The sequence below is a fragment of the Hevea brasiliensis genome, chromosome 9 (genome assembly GCF_030052815.1).
Source record: "Hevea brasiliensis isolate MT/VB/25A 57/8 chromosome 9, ASM3005281v1, whole genome shotgun sequence".
Lineage (NCBI taxonomy): Eukaryota > Viridiplantae > Streptophyta > Magnoliopsida > Malpighiales > Euphorbiaceae > Hevea > Hevea brasiliensis.
In genome coordinates, this window is record NC_079501.1 from 94,994,094 (window position 1) to 95,012,003 (window position 17,910).

Genomic DNA, 17,910 nt, shown 5'->3' on the forward strand with positions numbered 1-17,910 from the left:
ACGGCAAAATCATCACAGTGAAAGGAGAGGAGGCCTTGCTAGTCACCAAGCCACAATCACTCCCTTATGTGGAAGCAGCTGAGGAATCATTGGAAAGCTCCTTCCAGGCCCTTGAGTTACAAGAAACTAGAAATGGAGGGGCTATGACTATGGTAGCCAAGATAATGACGAGGAGTGGGTACGAAGAAGGCAAAGGCCTAGGCGCCACATTACAGGGAATCATTGAACCTATACCGGCTATCCAGAAAATAGGCCATTGCGGATTGGGTTATGAGGAAGATGCTCTCATGGATGGGCGATTCTGGATGAGAAATAGACTTCGGGATCAGAGATTCGATCAGAAAATGGGAAAGATGAAAGTAGTCCCGAGAATTACAGAAGTCTTCACTAAACCGGTCATTGAAAATCCGGCAGATGTGGAAGAATCACCTGATCAACCATCCGTTGATGTCATTCACCTGGATCCCCTGTATGAGGCTCTGGTCTCTCCAATAGCTGAGAGACAAGAACTGGACAACTGGACGGCAGAGGACATCCCTGTACTCAATTTCGAGACCTTTCATCTAACACCTAATAGACTCAGAGATTCCTCTGGTTAATTTTGAAATCCCCATAACTGCCATTACTTCAAGTGATTCTGAGGTGGAGCTCACAGAGGAAAGCAATGAAAACGATAAACCTTCCCTCGTGCCTTGTGGAGATGAAACACGCACCATAAACTTAGGCACGGAAGAAGTAAAGAGGGAACTTAAGGTTGTGGAGAGTGAGGAATTGGGAGATATGATCGGTTTGCTCAGAGAATTCCTAGACGTATTTTCCTGGAGCTATGATGATATGGTTGGTTTGGACCCCCAGATAGTGGCGCACAAAATTCCCCTAATTCCAGGGACAATCCCGGTAAAGCAGAAGCTAAGAAGAATGAATCCTGACACACTGCTCAAGGTTAGGGATGAGGTCAAGAAACAGTACGACGCTGGGTTCATAGAAGTAGTCAAATATCCCCAATGGATAGCTAACGTTGTCCCGGTAATGAAGAAGAACGGGAAAGTTAGAGTGTGTGTTGATTACAGGGATCTTAATAAAGCAAGTCTAAAAGATGATTTCCCTCTCCCCCACATTGATGTGTTAGTAGACAATGCTGCGGGATTGGGCAGGTGCTCATGCATTGATGGGGCATCTGGGTACAATCAAATCCCAATGGATGAGGAAGACAAAGAGAAAACCGCTTTTATCACTCAATGGGGAGTATTTTGCTATCGGGTCATGCCCTTCGGACTGAAGAATGCTGGTGCCACCTATCAGCGCGCCATGGTCACATTATTCCACGATATGATGCATAAAGAAGTGGAGGTGTACGTGGATGATATGATCATCAAATCCCGGGGAGAAGAAAGCCATGTGCAGGTACTGAGGAAAGTATTTGAGAGACTCAGGAAATATCAGTTGAAACTGAACCCTGCCAAATGCATATTCGGAGCTAGGTCAGGGAAATTGTTGGGATTCATAGTGAGCGAAATTGTTGGGATTCATAGTGAGCGAAAAGGGAATAGAGATAGATCCAGACAAGGTTCGAGCTATTCAAGAGATGCCATCTCCAAGAACAGAAAGGGAGGTGCGCAGTTTTCTGAGAAAGTCGAACTACATTTCGAGATTTATTTCTAATCTCACTGCCAAAGCTGAGCCTATTTTCAGACTACTCCGGAAGAATAATTCCACCCAATGGGATTCAGTTTGCCAGGAGGCTTTTGAGAAAATTAAGCAATACTTTACCATTTCACCAAGATTAGTTCCACCTGCAAGTGGAGGCCTCTTATCCTGTATATGGCAGTCCAACAGAACTCGATGGGGTGCATTTTGGGACAACATGATGATACCGGCCGAAAGGAGAGGGCTATCTATTACTTGAGCAAGAAGTTCAATGATTGTGAGTCAAGATACTCTTTCTTAGAAAAGACTTATCACAGATTAGCTCGACAAAGAAATCGCCTCAAGCACTACATGCTGAATCACAAGACATGGCTCATCTCCAGGATGGATCCTATCAAATACGTATTCGAAAGCCCATTCGTACCAGGAAGGATAGCTAAATGGCAGGTCATACTCTCCCAATATGACATAGTCTATATGACCCGGAAAGCGGTGAAAGGTAGCGTGATCGCTGATCTCCTAGCAGAAAATCCTATCCAGGATTATGAAGCTCTGGATTTTGAGTTCCCTGATGAGCATATTAATGAGGTAGACTGCGAAGAAGAGGGGCCAACCGATGTATGGGAAATGTATTTCAACGGAGCTGTCAATTTGTCTGGTAATGGAATTGGAGCTGTGTTGATATCCTTGGATGGAAAACATTTTCCGATAGCTGTCAAGTTGAGATTTCACTGCACCAACAACTTCGCGGAATACGAAGCTTGTGTGATGGGTCTACAAGCTGCCATCGAAATGAAAATCAGGAAGTTAGAAGTATATGGAGACTCAGCCCTGATTATTTATCAAGTCAAAGGGGAATGACAAACTAAGGATCCTAAACTAATCCCATATCAGAAGTACTTACTGGAGCTAATTAAGAAATTCGAAGAAATCTCTTTCACTCACCTTAGAAGAGACAAGAATCAATTTGCTGATGCTTTAGCTACTCTAGCTGTTATGGCTCAAATCGAAGAAGGTCAAATGATTCAGATGTTGAAGATTAAAGCAAGAAGTGAGCCAACGTATTGCTTCATGATTGAGGAAGAACCAAACAGTAAACCTTGGTATCATGACATCCTGGTCTACATCAGAACCAGAGAATTCCCTCCAGGGGCCAGCAGAAACGAAAGAAGAATGATCCGAAGATTAGCATTGGGATACTTCCCCAGTGGAGGAACCCTATACAAGAGAAGCTCCAACGGCGAATTGTTGAGATGTGTGGATGCAAAAGAAGCGAAGAAGATCCTTTTTGAGACTCATGAGGGAAATTGTGCAACCCATGCCAATGGGCACATGATGGCTAAGCAAATCATGCGACAGGGATATTTTTGGACCACAATGGAAAAAGATTGCATCGAGTATTTCCGAAAGTGCCATAAGTGTCAGATCTATGCCGATCCGATAAATGTGCCACCTCACAAGTTGTTCAACCTCGTCTCACCATGGCCTTTCGCAATGTGGGGCATCGATGTGATTGGTCCCATCAATCCCAAGGCATCCAATGGGCACAGATTCATCCTTGTGGCCATCAACTATTTCTCCAAGTGGGTTGAGGCGACATCCTATGCGCACATCACACAGAATACGTTTCTCAAATTTCTCAGAAGCAATATCATCTGCCGGCATGGTATCCCCAATAAAATCATCACTGACAACGCCACAAATCTCAATGGTCCAAAGATTCAAAAATTGTGTGATCAATACAAAATCAGACATCTCAATTCCTCCCCATACCGTCCCCAGATGAATGGAGCGGTGGAAGCCGCAAATAAAAATCTAAAGAGGATAATCCGAAAAATGACAGTCACATATAGGGATTGGCATAATATGCTTCCCTACGCTCTTCACGCATACAGGACTTCTGTAAGAACCTCAACCGGGGCAACTTCGTACTCACTGGTTTACGGAATGGAAGCAGTATTACCTGTAGAAGTTGAAATTCCTTCCCTAAGGATCCTGAAGGAATCAGGGATTGATGAGTCAGAATGGATCCAATCGAGGTTGGATCAGTTAAACTTGCTGGATGAGAAAAGATTAACAGCGGCATGTCATGGGCAGTTATACCAGAGGAGAATGGCTAAGGCATTTGACAAAAGCGTTCGCCCACGCGAATTCCAACCCGGGGACCTAGTTCTGAAGAAAGTACTGCCGAATCAAAATGATCCCCGGGGCAAATGGTCACCAACCTACGAGGGACCCTATGTGGTTAAGAAGGCATTTTCTGGAGGAGCCTTGATCTTGACCCACATGGACGATGAAGAGTTTCCAAGGCCTGTGAACGCTGACACCGTCAAGAGATACTATGCCTAAAAAAAATAATTAAAAAAAAGAGAAAAAGTAGGAGTGAAAACCCGAAAGGGCGCTCCTAGCAAAATGTGGGAAAGAGGGTGAAAACCCGAGAGGGCGCCTTCTGCAAAATGAGTGAAGGATGAAAACCCGAAAGGGCATCCTGAAAAAGTGAGTTAAAAAAAAAAAATCTAGGGGTGAAAACCCGCAAGGGCATCCCAAGAACCAAAAGGGAGAAATATGGAAAGAAGCATGAGACCAAGAAGGGAAATAAACCGTCATAAGGCTTCAGCGAATTTGAAATAATGGCAGTTAAGAGATTCCAAAGCCAGCCACAAGGAATATGTGAGATCTATCCTTGTACCCTTCTTCTTTGAAACTCTATCTTTGTTTTTATTAAAATCGTAATAAAGTCATACTTCATTCCCTATGCTTCTATCTTTCCCTTATATTCTTTAACATTATCATTCCGCAATCTCGTTATTTAATGCGCTATTAATCAGTTAAAATTTTTGCCATAAGATTAGGATTTAACAATTGATAACCTCACATACTTTACTATGAGATTTGCAGGGAATGACCAGGAAAAGGGTACACAAAAGGAAAATAGGGATGAAAACCCGAAAGGGCATCCTTAAAAAAAAAAAAAAAAAAAAAAAAAAAAAAGAAAAAGGAGTGAAAACCCGAAAGGGCGCTCCTAGCAAAATGTGGGAAAGAGGGTGAAAACCCGAAAGGGCGCCTTCTGCAAAATGAGTGAAGGATGAAAACCCGAAAAGGCATCCTGAAAAAGTGAGTTATTCAAAAAAAAAAAAAAAAAAAAACTAGAGGTGAAAACCTGGAAGGGCGCTTCTAGTCATATAGACGAAGGGGAAGTGAAAACCCACAACGATGCTTTTCGGGAGAAAGTAAAAAAAAAACAGAAATGGGGCAGTTGAAGAAATGAGGCCATAGGTCAAGTCTTGCGACTCGTCCTCCATTCATCATCGGCCTTCGGGATTCTGTTAAGTACACTTCATTGGGGAAGAACTTCTTGTGTCCGGATTAGGCTTGCTTTGTAAGTGCAATTTTAAGTTTCCTGTTATCAACCTCTGGTTCCTTGATCTAAGTTGATTTTAATTTCCTGCAATTTAAATTTCCTGTTATCAACCTCTGGTTCCATGATCTAAGTTGATTTTAATTTCCTGCAATTTAAATTTCCTGTTATCAACCTCTGGTTCCTTGATCTAAGTTGATTTTAATTTCCCGCAATTTAAGTTTCCTGTTATCAACCTCTGGTTCCATGATCTAAGTTGATTTTAATTTCCTGCAATTTAAATTTCCTGTTATCAACCTCTGGTTCCTTGATCTAAGTTGATTTTAATTTCCCGCAATTTAAGTTTCCTGTTATCAACCTCTGGTTCCATGATCTAAGTTTATTTTAATTTCCTGCAATTTAAATTTCCTGTTATCAACCTCTGGTTCCTTGATCTAAGTTGATTTTCATTTCCCGCAATTTAAGTTTCCTGTTATCAACCTCTGGTTCCTTGATCTAAGTTGATTTTAATTTCCTGCAATTTAAATTTCCTGTTATCAACCTCCGGTTCCTTGATCTAAGTTGATTTTAATTTCCTTTCCCGCAATTTAAGTTTCCTGTTATCAACCTCTGGTTCATTGATCTAAGTTGATTTTAATTTCCTGCAATTTAAATTTCCTATTATCAACCTCTGGTTCCTTGATCTAAGTTGATTTTAATTTCCTGCAATTTAAATTTCCTGTTATCAACCTCTGGTTCCTTGATCTAAGTTGATTTTAATTTCCTGCAATTTAAAATTTCCTGTTATCAACCTCTGGTTCCTTGATCTAAGTTGATTTTAATTTCCTGCAATTTAAATTTCCTGTTATCAATCTCTGGTTCCTTGATCTAAGTTGATTTTAATTTCCTGCAATTTAAATTTCCTGTTATCAACCTCTGGTTCCTTGATCTAAGTTGATTTTAATTTCCTGCAATTTAAGTTTCCTGTTATCAACCTCTGGTTCCTTGATCTAAGTTGATTTTAATTTCCTGCAATTTAAATTTCCTCTGGTTCCTTGATCTAAGTTGATTTTAATTTCCTGCAATTTAAATTTCCTGTTATCAACCTCTGGTTCCTTGATCTAAGTTGATTTTAATTTCCTGCAATTTAAATTTCCTGTTATCAACCTCTGGTTCCTTGATCCAAGTTGATTTTAATTTAACTTATGTTGTCGATTTCTAGATCACTAATTTGGATATGCTTTAGTTCCCTAACTTCAAGCACTTAATCGTCCAAAATATGGGTCTGAATCTTTACATAATTTTTACACGGGAAATTCTTTTTCCTTTGATAAAAATTATGTAAAGAGGGGCAGCTGTCGACACCATATTTTGATCGATCCCCAAAATCAATAAAACTTCGAAACCGATCCCCAGTACTAAGTCTCCCTGTGACAGCTATTCACATTTCCGATCCCACTTTGATAGACAGTCACATTTCCGATCTCTCCTCACAAAGAATTGAATCAATGCTAAGTCCTCACATCAGTCAAAGCATTACCGATCTCTCAAACCCATTGTCGAATCTCCGGACCAGTCAAGTATATTCCTGATCTCTGTTGACAAATGAAATGAACTGACACTAGATCTTTTCTTACCAGTTTTATTGCCGATCTCCCTTTCAAAAGTTTAAGAGCTAAGGTTTTGGTCCGGTTTAATGAGGATTCCGGTCTTAAGTGTTCAAGTCAAATTTCCAATTTTAATCAAGTCCCGTTCAGCATTTCTTCCCTACTGATCTCATGCTTATTGTGCTTTCTGATCTCTTACGCTTAGATTAATAATTGCATTTAGTTCTTGTTTTGCTATGTTCAGACAATCAAATACTTAGGCAATTCAGAGATTTTCCAATCACATCTAATCATTGAACAAAGGGCAATTTCATTTCATACCAACATTTGTACAAGTCATTCGGCTGGGGGATCACCCCCAGCCTGATCTACATTTTGCTCATTTTCTCTCTCACCCTCAGCCTCCTCTTCGCTTTCCTCCTCGCCTCCGGGAGCCAGGTCGGCCATCCAAGAGAAGTCCTCCTCTGGGTAACGCTTCTGGAGCTCGGCCAAGAGGTCCTGGTGAGCATTCACATAAGCACCGGCTATTCCTGTCACCATCTCTTCATCTTTTGCCTTAAGCTCCTCAGTAAGGTGAGCAACCTGAGCAGCTTCGTTGGCCCGGAGCTCCTGGACTTCTCTAAGAGCATGATCCCTTTCAGCCAGAACATGAGTCTGTTCGGCCAGCTTATCCTCATAGTACTTCATGCGCCCCTCAATTTGAGATATGTAATCTTGAGCGGATGAGAGTTGGGATCGGAGGGATGCCACTTCTTGACTCTTCTTCTCAACCTCCTTACCCAGGCCGTGAGCCTTTTCTCGGACTACGTGCTGATTCACCAGGCACTCTACATTCAAACTCATGGATCGGTCGATGTCGCCAAGATTGTCCGAGACAGTCGATCCGATCCTCCCGAAGGCAGATGGAAGACCCCAAGACTTTGGCAAAACCTGGGTTCTCCCGAACAGTCCGGTTGTTCTCCAGGGAAGCGATCAGCACTTGAGCGCCACGAGAAGGGGGCCTCGCAGAGGTTGAGAACGACCCCCTTCTGTGCTTGGAGCAACCGGAGGTGGAGGCGCTCTTCTGCCGAGGAGGAGATCGGACAGCTTCTGAGATCGGTGGTCCCGAAGGTCGGGGCGGGTCTCCTCGTATCTCCCCAGGTTCATGGCCTGGTGTTTGAAGTAGTGCCGAACGCTTCATCTCTTTTACCTTCCGGGAAATCTCTCTCTTCTTCCGCTTCGAACCCTCACCACCCGCCATACCGCACAAAGAAGAGGTCGGTGAGATCGCTAAGGTCCCGAGATCCGAGATGTAGAAAATACCAATGCCGAGGTCGAGAGCGGAAGTTCGCGATCTTGGCCTGATCACCGTGGTGGTCCAATGATGCATTTCTCAGCCACCGCATCTAAACAGAGAACTTCGAGTGGCCGCTGATTCTTCGCCCATCACTATTAAGCTTTCCTCGTTGCTCGTGGTAATACGCTCGAATCAAGGGCCCTGGTGCCACCAACACGGGGAAGTCCTCAAAGCAGTCGGATTTTTGCTCCTCGTAATGAAGAAGCGGTTCTTCCAATTCTTAAGGGAGGAGGGCAGATCGGTAAAGAGCCCACAATGAGGCTTCGCTGAAAAAAAAGGCTCATCGTCCTTTCGGCGAGTTAGTCTGTGCAGTTCGGCGAACACCTTAGCCGTAGGACTGATTCCCTTAGCTCGGCACAGGCCTCGGAAGGCTACCAAGATCCGCCACGAGTTAGGGTGAACTTGAGCAATGCACACTCGGTGATATTTTAGGACCTCCTTGAAGAAGTCATCCAGAGGGAACCAAAGACCGGCCTTTAACTGTCCCTCGTATACCATAACCATGTCATTCTCTTCAAAGAAGTGATCGGCTCGGTGATCGCCGTGATACCGGATAAGTTCGTACGAATCAGAACGAATATTGTACTCCTGGCTAAACGATTGCAGATCGGATTCTTGCAAGATCGATGGCAGCTCGTCCATAGGAAGATTCTCCCTCCCTAAAGAAGGGGCATGCCTTGATGGTGCGATCCGCCCCCGAGCTGGAACGGAGACCCTAAGAGGTTCTGGTTGTGCGCTTGGCCCGACCACCTCTTCCTCATCAGACGACCACGAGAACTGAATGGAAGGAGGGCTCGTTGCTCTCTGACCTTCGGCGCCGCTCATTTTCAAAGGAAATACAGAATTTAAACTAAAAAGAAGATCAAAGCCCTTACCGGAGTCTGATCGGCGTCGGAAGAACTTGAGAAAACGAGAGAACTTTGAAGTTGTGAGCAAGAGACTGAAAATGACATACAGGAGCAAATGGCTAACCCCCCACCCCTATTTATACTCGTCCGAGCATTTAATGCTCACGAGGTTCCAGGCAGTGCATCGGTTAGCGGGACTCGCCAGCTGTTCTGACACGTCTCACTCATATTCCTAAGATTCCATAAAGAGATCGGTTAATTATAAAGCGACAGATCCGGGTGTTTGGAATTACGGATCGGATAAGTGTCATTCAGGTAAAGAATAAGATCGGATAATCATATTAGAGCTCGGAAAATAATTAATAAGATAATAATTGACAAAATAAAATCTTTATTTCCAAAAGATCGGATTACATCATTTGGGCAATCTCAAGAGATCGGAATACATTTCCAAAAGTCAAATTACATAATTTGGGCGATCTAAAGACAGGAATACATTAGAGATCTGATTACATCAAAAGGCCGATCTCTAAAAGATCAGCGGAACATCCTATCTAAAGAGGCCTGTGTCAATAGTCAACATTGTGACCGATCCAAAGGGGTGTCACCGACCAGAACCGAGGCGCTGTCGGAACACCCAATGTGGTGAGAAGTCAAATAAACTTGGAAGAGCAACCGTCAAGGGTCGACAGAACATCAACAATTTGCTCAGTCAAAATCGGTTCGCCGATTATGCCAGTTGAACGACTCGAGAACGATACAATCGAGGTCCACAATCCAGATCGGTTAATTGATTTAGTTCTCTCACCATCATCAGATAAGGTCATCACGATTATTCGATCACCAGGGTCATGAGTTTTCAGTCGAGGAACAAAGAAGTCTATCGGAAAGGGTTCAAAAACCACAATCATGGCCGGAACTTCTATCGGAGCAGCTAGAACTGGAAAGTAAGAAGGAAAAGAAGGAAATCGAATGAAGGAAGTTTCTTCTATCAGGGGGTATATATAGGGGGAAATCAAGCATTTATTGCTGAGCAGAAAATGAAGCGGACGCTTCGGGAATTGAGGGGAATTAATGCTTTGACCGGACCGGGCCTGGATAAGGGAAGTATTGGAATAATAGAGATCGGAAGAGGGAAGATCGGCATGAAAGATCGGAGAAGGACCATGTTGAGAGGATCGGAAAGCAAGAGAGAACAGAAAACGAAAGGGCGCCTACTGCTATCACCATAATCGGAACCGAGGTAGTTAAAGCATTGCCAGGTAAAATCTCAACTGCACGCCCCAGAATCGCCCACGTTTCTGACATGCGCTGTATATCCTAATCTCCACCATTGATCCAACTTGTAAGGATGAGCTCAGAGCCCTTGGATCAAAGAGGAAGACGACAAAACCAGCGCCTTTCACTCCTAGCCCTCAGATCCCCCCGGACAAGAGAATTTGGGACCGTCAGATTAGAAGAAGAAAATGACAAATTTTCTAAAAAGGATCTTAGCCGTCCGTTATGATCCTCTTTAATTCCTGAGCCTCAGATCATGTCCTTCGAAATCCTGACCCTCCATCTCCCTCAAAATAGATCCTGACCCTTCATGGGGAGCACCCGGTTCCTATAAATACCTGCATGAAAACTGTTCAAGGGAGGAGGGGGAAAAAAAAGAAAGAAGGTTGTTACGATAGTGGAAGAACTCTGAAATTTAATTCAGATTGTTATTCTGCTTTCATAAGAAGAGCTTTTGGAACCAGTTTCCTAAAGTGTTTTCCTAAAAGATTTTGAACACTGGAACTTTTCATTTTCAGCTCGTTCATTATCCAGTAGCATTCCCATTTTTTCAGTTCCTGGTTATCTGTATTTTTATTTCCGTCGTCCATGTTCAATCTCATTTAAACTCGGGTATAATTCTGACTCGATTGCATTTAGTGAAGTACTCTTCGTTCCAAGGCGGACCTTAGTCTTCTGGCTACCAACTTGCGATTTTATTACGTTCTGTGATTCTGTAGTTAGCTCACTAGATTCGACTTCTTACAGGTCAGTGTTCATATTGCCATTTTATTTAGTTCTTGTTTTACGTATTTCTTTCTTTTTCTTTCTTTTTCATGCATGTTATTTTCTTTAAGGTCATATCACACTTGAAAATGCAAAGGTAGGTCGTGCTTCAGTTGGCTTCTGCGTCGGCTAAATCATATTTTTGTTGATCTTTATTATTTTGGAACGCAAGTCATTTAGTCCTGAATAATATATAAGTGGTTAGGATAAAATAGGTAACTATATTTTAGGGGTCTCTTTGAAAAAAGAGGGTCTAAATAACACATCAGGGGAAATAGCTAAATTGAATCACTAGGCTGACGTAGAAGATAGGCCGGCATAACACCATGAGACGGAATAAAGATCAAATCTCAGATGAGTAAAATGGAACAGAGGGAATACTGGTAAGGCGACCACATGGGAGGTCGGTAAAATTCACAAAGATCCCTTATTTAGTCACAAAGTACCAATAAGTTAAAGGAAGCCTTATTACGACCCTTGGCATCTTTAAATACTAGAACTCTTAAACTTAGGCTCTTAAGATATATAGCTGTGATCAAATTTAGAAGAGATCGGAGGAGAGTTCTTATCCGGTCTCAACTCAGAATTTTAATAGAGATCGGGGGAGAGTTCTTATCCGGTCTCAACTCAAGATTTTAATAAATATTAAAGAGTTCGGAGAAGAGTTCTTATTCGATTCTTAAATTAAATTTTAATAAAATATTCCTTTCAAATAAAATTAACATACAACAATAACTCACTAAGGTTGTCTCATTTACTTATGTATCTGGGTGATCCGAATTTAGTGAAAAATTAAAATTTCCTTTTGACAAAAGGATTAACATTTCCATCCGAGTCCTCCTAACTAATTTATGAAGAATGCGAAGTTAAATCTACTTGCCCTTATTGAGGGACGAGGTGGGGTGCCTAACACCTTCCCCACCCGTTTACGGACCCCGAACCTAGAATCTCTGTCTTGAAGTGGTTTCATTTCAATCTATTTTCACAAATGGTTTTCTTTAGTTTCCCTCAAAATTAAAGTGGCGACTCTTCACTCTTTCCCACTTCGGTGAGGGTTCGTTCAGGCTACCGCAAAACTCCTTGCGACAAATACCTATGAATGTTTTTGTCGGTAATTACCAACGAAATGCTTTTTGTATGTAATATTAAGGAGAAAATAGAAAATAAAATTAAAAAAAAATACCTACGAATTTTTTTCGTCGGTAACTATAAACAAAACGCTTTTCGTAGGTAATATTAAGTAGAAAATAGAGAAGAAAAATTCTGAAAAGGTCAAAAAATTTTACGTATGAATATTTTTAGTCGGTAATTACCAACGAAACGCTTTTCATAAGTAATATTAAAGAGAAAATAGAGAAGAAAAATTATAAAAAGGTCAAAAAATTTTACCTATGAATTTTTTTAGTCAGTAATTACAAACGAAATGATTTTCGTATGTAATATTAGAGAGAAAATAGAATATAAAATTTAAAGAAAAAATACCTATAAATTTTTTTTCGTCGTAATTACCAACGAAACGCCTTTCATAGATAATATTAAAGAGAAATAGAGAAGAAAAATTTTAAAAAGCTTAAAGAATTTTACCTATGAATTTTTTTTCATTGGTATTTATCAACGAAACGCTTTTCGTAAGTAATATTAAGAAGAAAATAGAGAAGAAAAATTTTAAAAAGGTCAAAAAATTTTACCTACGAATTTTTTTAGTCGGTAATTACCAACAAAATATTTTTCTTCGGTAATATTAATGAGAAAATAAAAATAAAATTGAAAAAACAATACCTATGAATTTTTTTCATTAGTAGTTACCAACGAAATGCATTTCGTAGGTAATATTAAGGAAAAAATAGAGAGAAAATGTTTTAAAACAATACCTACAAATTTTTTTCGTCGGTAATTACCAACGAAATATTTTTCATAGGTAATATTAAGGAGAAAATAGAAAATAAAATTTTAAAAAAATACCTACGAAAATTTTTTTATATGTAATTATCAACAAAATATGTTTAGTTGGTAATTTATTGGTAAATCATAAAAAATCTGAAATTTCCACATCATTTGTAAATAGATAGGAGGGAAGGGAGTTTGTCTATAAAAGAAAAATTGCTTCCCAGCATAAAGGCAATTGTGGTATAGCCACTATGTGGGGCATACTTTGAGCCCCACTAGTAATTTTTTTTTTAAATCAATTAAATCTTAAAAAATTATAAATTAATTTTACATTTAAATTAAAATAATTAATATTTAATATTTATTTTAAAAATTAAAAAATTAAAAATAAATTAAAAAAAATTAAATTGAAAATTTTAAATTAAATCAAAATTTAAATTAAATTAAATTTAAAAGTTAATTTAAATTAAAAATTAAATTAAAAAATTAAATTAAATTAAAAAGTAAAAAAATTAATTTAAAAAATATTAAATAAAAATTAGCTACGAAAATTTATTTTCGTCGATAATTATCAACGAAAAATTTTATCGGTAAATAGTCGGTAATTTATAAAACTAAAATCTTCTATGTAATTATCTACAAAAAAAAATCAAATTTAGTTACGAAATAATTCGTCAGTAAATTTAGCGATAATATTTTTTTCGTTAATAAAAATTACGTATGCCAATATTTGTGAAGAAAAAAATTTCATCGATAATTTATCGATAATTACTGATTACCTATAAAATATTAATATATTTGATCGATAATTTTCGTAGCTATTTTTTTTAATTTCTTGTAATATTTAATAATCAGCCCTCTACTTATTGTTGTTGCATAATGCTAGAGTGTTTCTCATAAGTAGATTTTTTAGTTTGTTTGTTTCTTTATACTGTCATCCTAAAACAAAATAATTAAAATATTAAATAATTTAATTGAAATTACACCTAAATTTAATTAAATTCTGATTCCAAAAATGAAATCGAACCGCACACCATTCTAAATATTGCCCGCAGATTAGCGTCTTCGTCGGCCTACGATAGTCGCCGTCTGTTCTCAACTTGTCAAAATTAGACAAGATTCATTGTCCCCTTTTTGGCTCAACTGTGACTACAAATCCACAACTGGTCGAGAGTTGGGAATGTTCACGCCACCGATCAATCATTTGTTGGTATTTCATTTTATTTTTATTAATTTAATTTAATTTAAATTTAAATTTAATATTTTATAAATTTAAAAAATAATTTCAATACTATTAAATTACTATAGTTTTTCATTTTATTTCAATATTTAAATAAATTATACCATAATAAATTGCATTATTAAATTCACTAAAAAAAATAGAAATGTTAATCAATATGTGTATGTTCTAACATTACCTGATTGTAAATAAATAGTTTTATTAAATTAATATTACGAATTAAATAAAAAAAACGCTTTTTATAAATATAATTTTTTAGATTTATTTATATATAAATACAATTTGTTTCATCTAATGCATGCAAATTAATTAGGGTAAATTAATAATTTTTTAATTTTATATTATATCGTAATTAATTTTTATGTCTTTATATTTTAAAAAATATGTTAAAATATTCATAAATTTTGATTTTATTGTATGCTTTCAATTTTCCATATTTTTTAATTTTTTATTAATAAAAAATAAAAATACCTTAATATTTCATAAGATAAACTATTATTTCGTCTTTAATTATGAATTTTATCACTATTATAATACTTTCATCGCTTATTCTCGGTCTAACTTTATAGATAAAAATTGCTAAAAAAAATCAATTTTACTTCACTCATCAAACTACTTGTTGGTCTATTATTTTAATATTTTATTAATTAAAATATATTAAATTTATTTTTAAATGAATTATTAATAATATTTAACTAATATATTTCTTAGATATCATTTTACTTAAGTTTCGAATCTTCTAGTTAATTAATGCATTTTAATTCTCCAATAATTTGAAAATAATAATAATAATAAATTATTATTATAATTATCTTAATATATTCTTCAAATGATTCCCATATGATCAATATGGTCAAAATTTAGTACACTAGTGCAAGGTTCCTAGCAAAAATGTTTTTACAAATTATAAAAATAAATATTATGTTTTAATAAAATTTCAATAATTCATATAAACATAAGAAAATCTAATTAATTGATGTCCTGATCATTTATATAGGATGTGTTTCATATGCCCTTTCTTTTCTTTTTTATAGTTAGATCTATCGTAAATATATGATAAAATTCACATATAAAATAATTCATATAATTCTTTTATATATGATAAATAAGATTTAGGCAAGTTTTTTTCCTTGACTTTGGTACTTGGGACTTGGATTATGAAGTATGGATCAATAATTAAAAAGATGTTTACCTCTCCCAGCAATGTTTAATGGTCAATTCATTCTATGGAAATGTCCTAATTGGGGACGTCAATAGTCGATTAGCGATTTCAAATTTAGGGTATGTTTAGTATTACCGTTAAAATGACCATTGAGAACTAGTTAGAAAGTATTAAAAAATAATTTAAAATTAAATTTAATAAATCATAAAAATACTAAAATAATAAAATAACTTTTTTCAAATTGTTTGTTTTAACAGTATCTAAAATAATATTTTTTTCTTTCAAAATTAGATTTGCCTTTACACTTTCAATGTTAAACAAATACTTAGTTTTGAAAGATTATAAAATACTACCGGTGCATGTAAAAATAGTGCTATCTCACACAAAAAAAAAGTTCTCATTGTAATATAGAAAGTATATTTCACATAATTATAAAAAATAATACATATACACCGAGCACATTTAATAATCTCTCCTTAGTTTTAGCTTGGTAGATTGATTCTCAAATCTAAGCCAAAATAATAATAATAATAATAATAAAGAATTTTAGCAATTATTATCTCCTTTGCTGTTCACGAGAGGTACAGGAAATGGATATTGATCCGCAAAAGAAAAGTAAACGCAGTTCTGGCATCATTTGTATTTATTGAGAAAAATTCGCAGCTGCCTTTTCTTACTTGGGGCCATCGTCTCATGATGTTGACCTCCTGATTCAGTTATAAATACTCACTAGCATCGGACACCCACCAACCAAAACTAAAACCTAGCAAAACCCAAGATATGGAGAGATACATTTTTTCTTCTTCAAGCCAAATTACACACATTATTATATTAATGTGCGTCTTTGTTGTTATGTCTGCGACCTTGGTGCATGGCCAAGGCACTCGTGTTGGTTTCTATGCTACTACTTGTCCTAGAGCTGAATCCATTGTAAGCTCAACTGTTGCAACACATTTTCGAGCTAACCCTGCAATTGCTCCTGCTTTGCTGAGGATGCATTTCCATGATTGCTTTGTTCGAGGTTGCGATGCTTCTGTCCTTATTGATGGTTCCAATACTGAGAAAACTGCCCCACCAAATCTTGGGTTGAGAGGCTATGAAGTTATTGACGATGCCAAGACTCAGCTTGAAGCTGCATGTCCTGAAATTGTTTCTTGCGCTGATATTCTTGCACTTGCAGCCCGTGACTCTGTTGTTCTGGTAATCATCACATCTAATTAATCATAATGCTGCAATTCATCAGGACATTCAAACTATAAATGCTTATTTTAGCAGAGTTATAGATCAATGTGCATATATATACATATGCTTATTGCTCAAGTTAGCTCTTCAATTTTCATGCAGACTGGTGGACGAAGTTGGCTAGTGCCTACCGGACGTAGAGACGGCCGGGTGTCATTGTCATCTGAAACAACTGATTTGCCTGGCTTCACAGAATCCATTGATTCCCAAAAGCAAAAGTTCTCTGCCAAGGGTCTTAACACACAAGATCTTGTCGTACTTGTTGGTAAGCTTTAACATTATAATATGTCCTTCCTAGATTCTGCTATGGTTATGTACGAGCTTGATCCAGTAATGTAACACTTGTCTTCTTCTATATACAGGAGGACACACCATAGGAACTACAGCTTGCCAGTTCTTTAGTTACAGATTATACAACTTCAATGGCACCGCAAGTTCTGATCCTGCCATTAATGCTTCATTCCTTCCTCAACTACAAGCACTGTGTCCACAGAACGGAGATGGGACAAAGCGAGTTGCTTTTGATACAGGTAGTGAAAACAGATTTGATGCATCTTTCTTCGACAACCTGAGAGATGGGCGAGGAATACTCGAGTCTGATCAGAAATTGTGGACTGATGCTTCGACGAGAGCAATTGTTCAACGTTTCCTGGGTATTACTGGTTTAGCTGCATTCAATGTTGAGTTTGGAAGATCCATGGTTAAGATGAGTAACACTGGAGTGAAGACAGGCACTGATGGTGAAATTAGGAAAATATGTTCAGCAATGAACTCATGAGACTGCCAAGATTTTCCCATACGCAAAATAAAATACTTATCTAAATCTAGTTTCTCATAAAATCTAGATATAAATATATGGATTTTACGAATTTTATCTTATATATTGCATGTTGAATTAAGATGGACTTGGTAAGTTGCCATATGGGAATACATATGTTCTATTGAAAGTCTGAAATAATCTATCTTTTATCTTATGAAAGGATAATGATATGATTTATTATATAGGGATGAATATTGATGTATTTAGTGTAAGCTGATAATCAAATGATATAATGTTTTCAAACTATATATATATTCTCTTATATGAATTTTTATGCATGAACTTAATTATTATTCAATTATTATAAAATTTATTTAAAAAAAGAAAACTTAAATTAAAAATTATTAAATTTAATTAAATCAGATTAAATTGAACCGAAATTAAATCAAAACTAATATCAATTGAAACCAATAGTAAAATTGAAATATCCTTTAATTCAATCTCGGACCTTAGAAACTTTAGATTAAAACTAATCGCGTCTATCTAATCCCAATAATTGTTAAAATAAAAATAAAAAATTTAAATTAAATTAAGATTATTTTTAACTATATGGTTCATTAATTATTATTTAATCAATCTGATTTTTTATAAATAAAGAAGATATAGATATATATATATATATATATATATACGTGTGTGTGTGTGTGTGAATCTTAATAAATTTGAGTATTTATTATTTATACTTTAATAATTTTATAAAAATTTTGATACAAATATTTAATATAATAATTATTAAATTTA

The 17,910-nt window shown here is 36.8% G+C and overlaps 1 protein-coding gene across 1 annotated transcript; it reads left to right on the forward strand.

Moving 5' to 3' along the window:
- The first annotated feature begins 15,845 nt into the window (after positions 1-15,845).
- On the forward strand, positions 15,846-17,131 carry LOC131183443 (cationic peroxidase 2-like). Its single transcript, XM_058154211.1, has 3 exons — positions 15,846-16,307; positions 16,452-16,614; positions 16,712-17,131. The coding sequence occupies exons 1-3, from the start codon at positions 15,888-15,890 to the stop codon at positions 17,125-17,127; spliced, it is 999 nt and encodes a 332-aa protein (XP_058010194.1). The 5' UTR covers positions 15,846-15,887; the 3' UTR covers positions 17,128-17,131.
- Positions 17,132-17,910: the final 779 nt, after the last annotated feature.

Excerpts from the sequence above, each read along its gene's own strand:
- LOC131183443 (XM_058154211.1), top strand. The coding sequence starts at position 15,888 with ATGGAGAGATACATTTTTTCTTCTTCAAGCCAAATTACACACATTATT. Across the intron at positions 16,308-16,451 it reads CCCGTGACTCTGTTGTTCTG|ACTGGTGGACGAAGTTGGCT; the intron begins GTAATCATCACA and ends ATTTTCATGCAG. Across the intron at positions 16,615-16,711 it reads AGATCTTGTCGTACTTGTTG|GAGGACACACCATAGGAACT; the intron begins GTAAGCTTTAAC and ends TTCTATATACAG.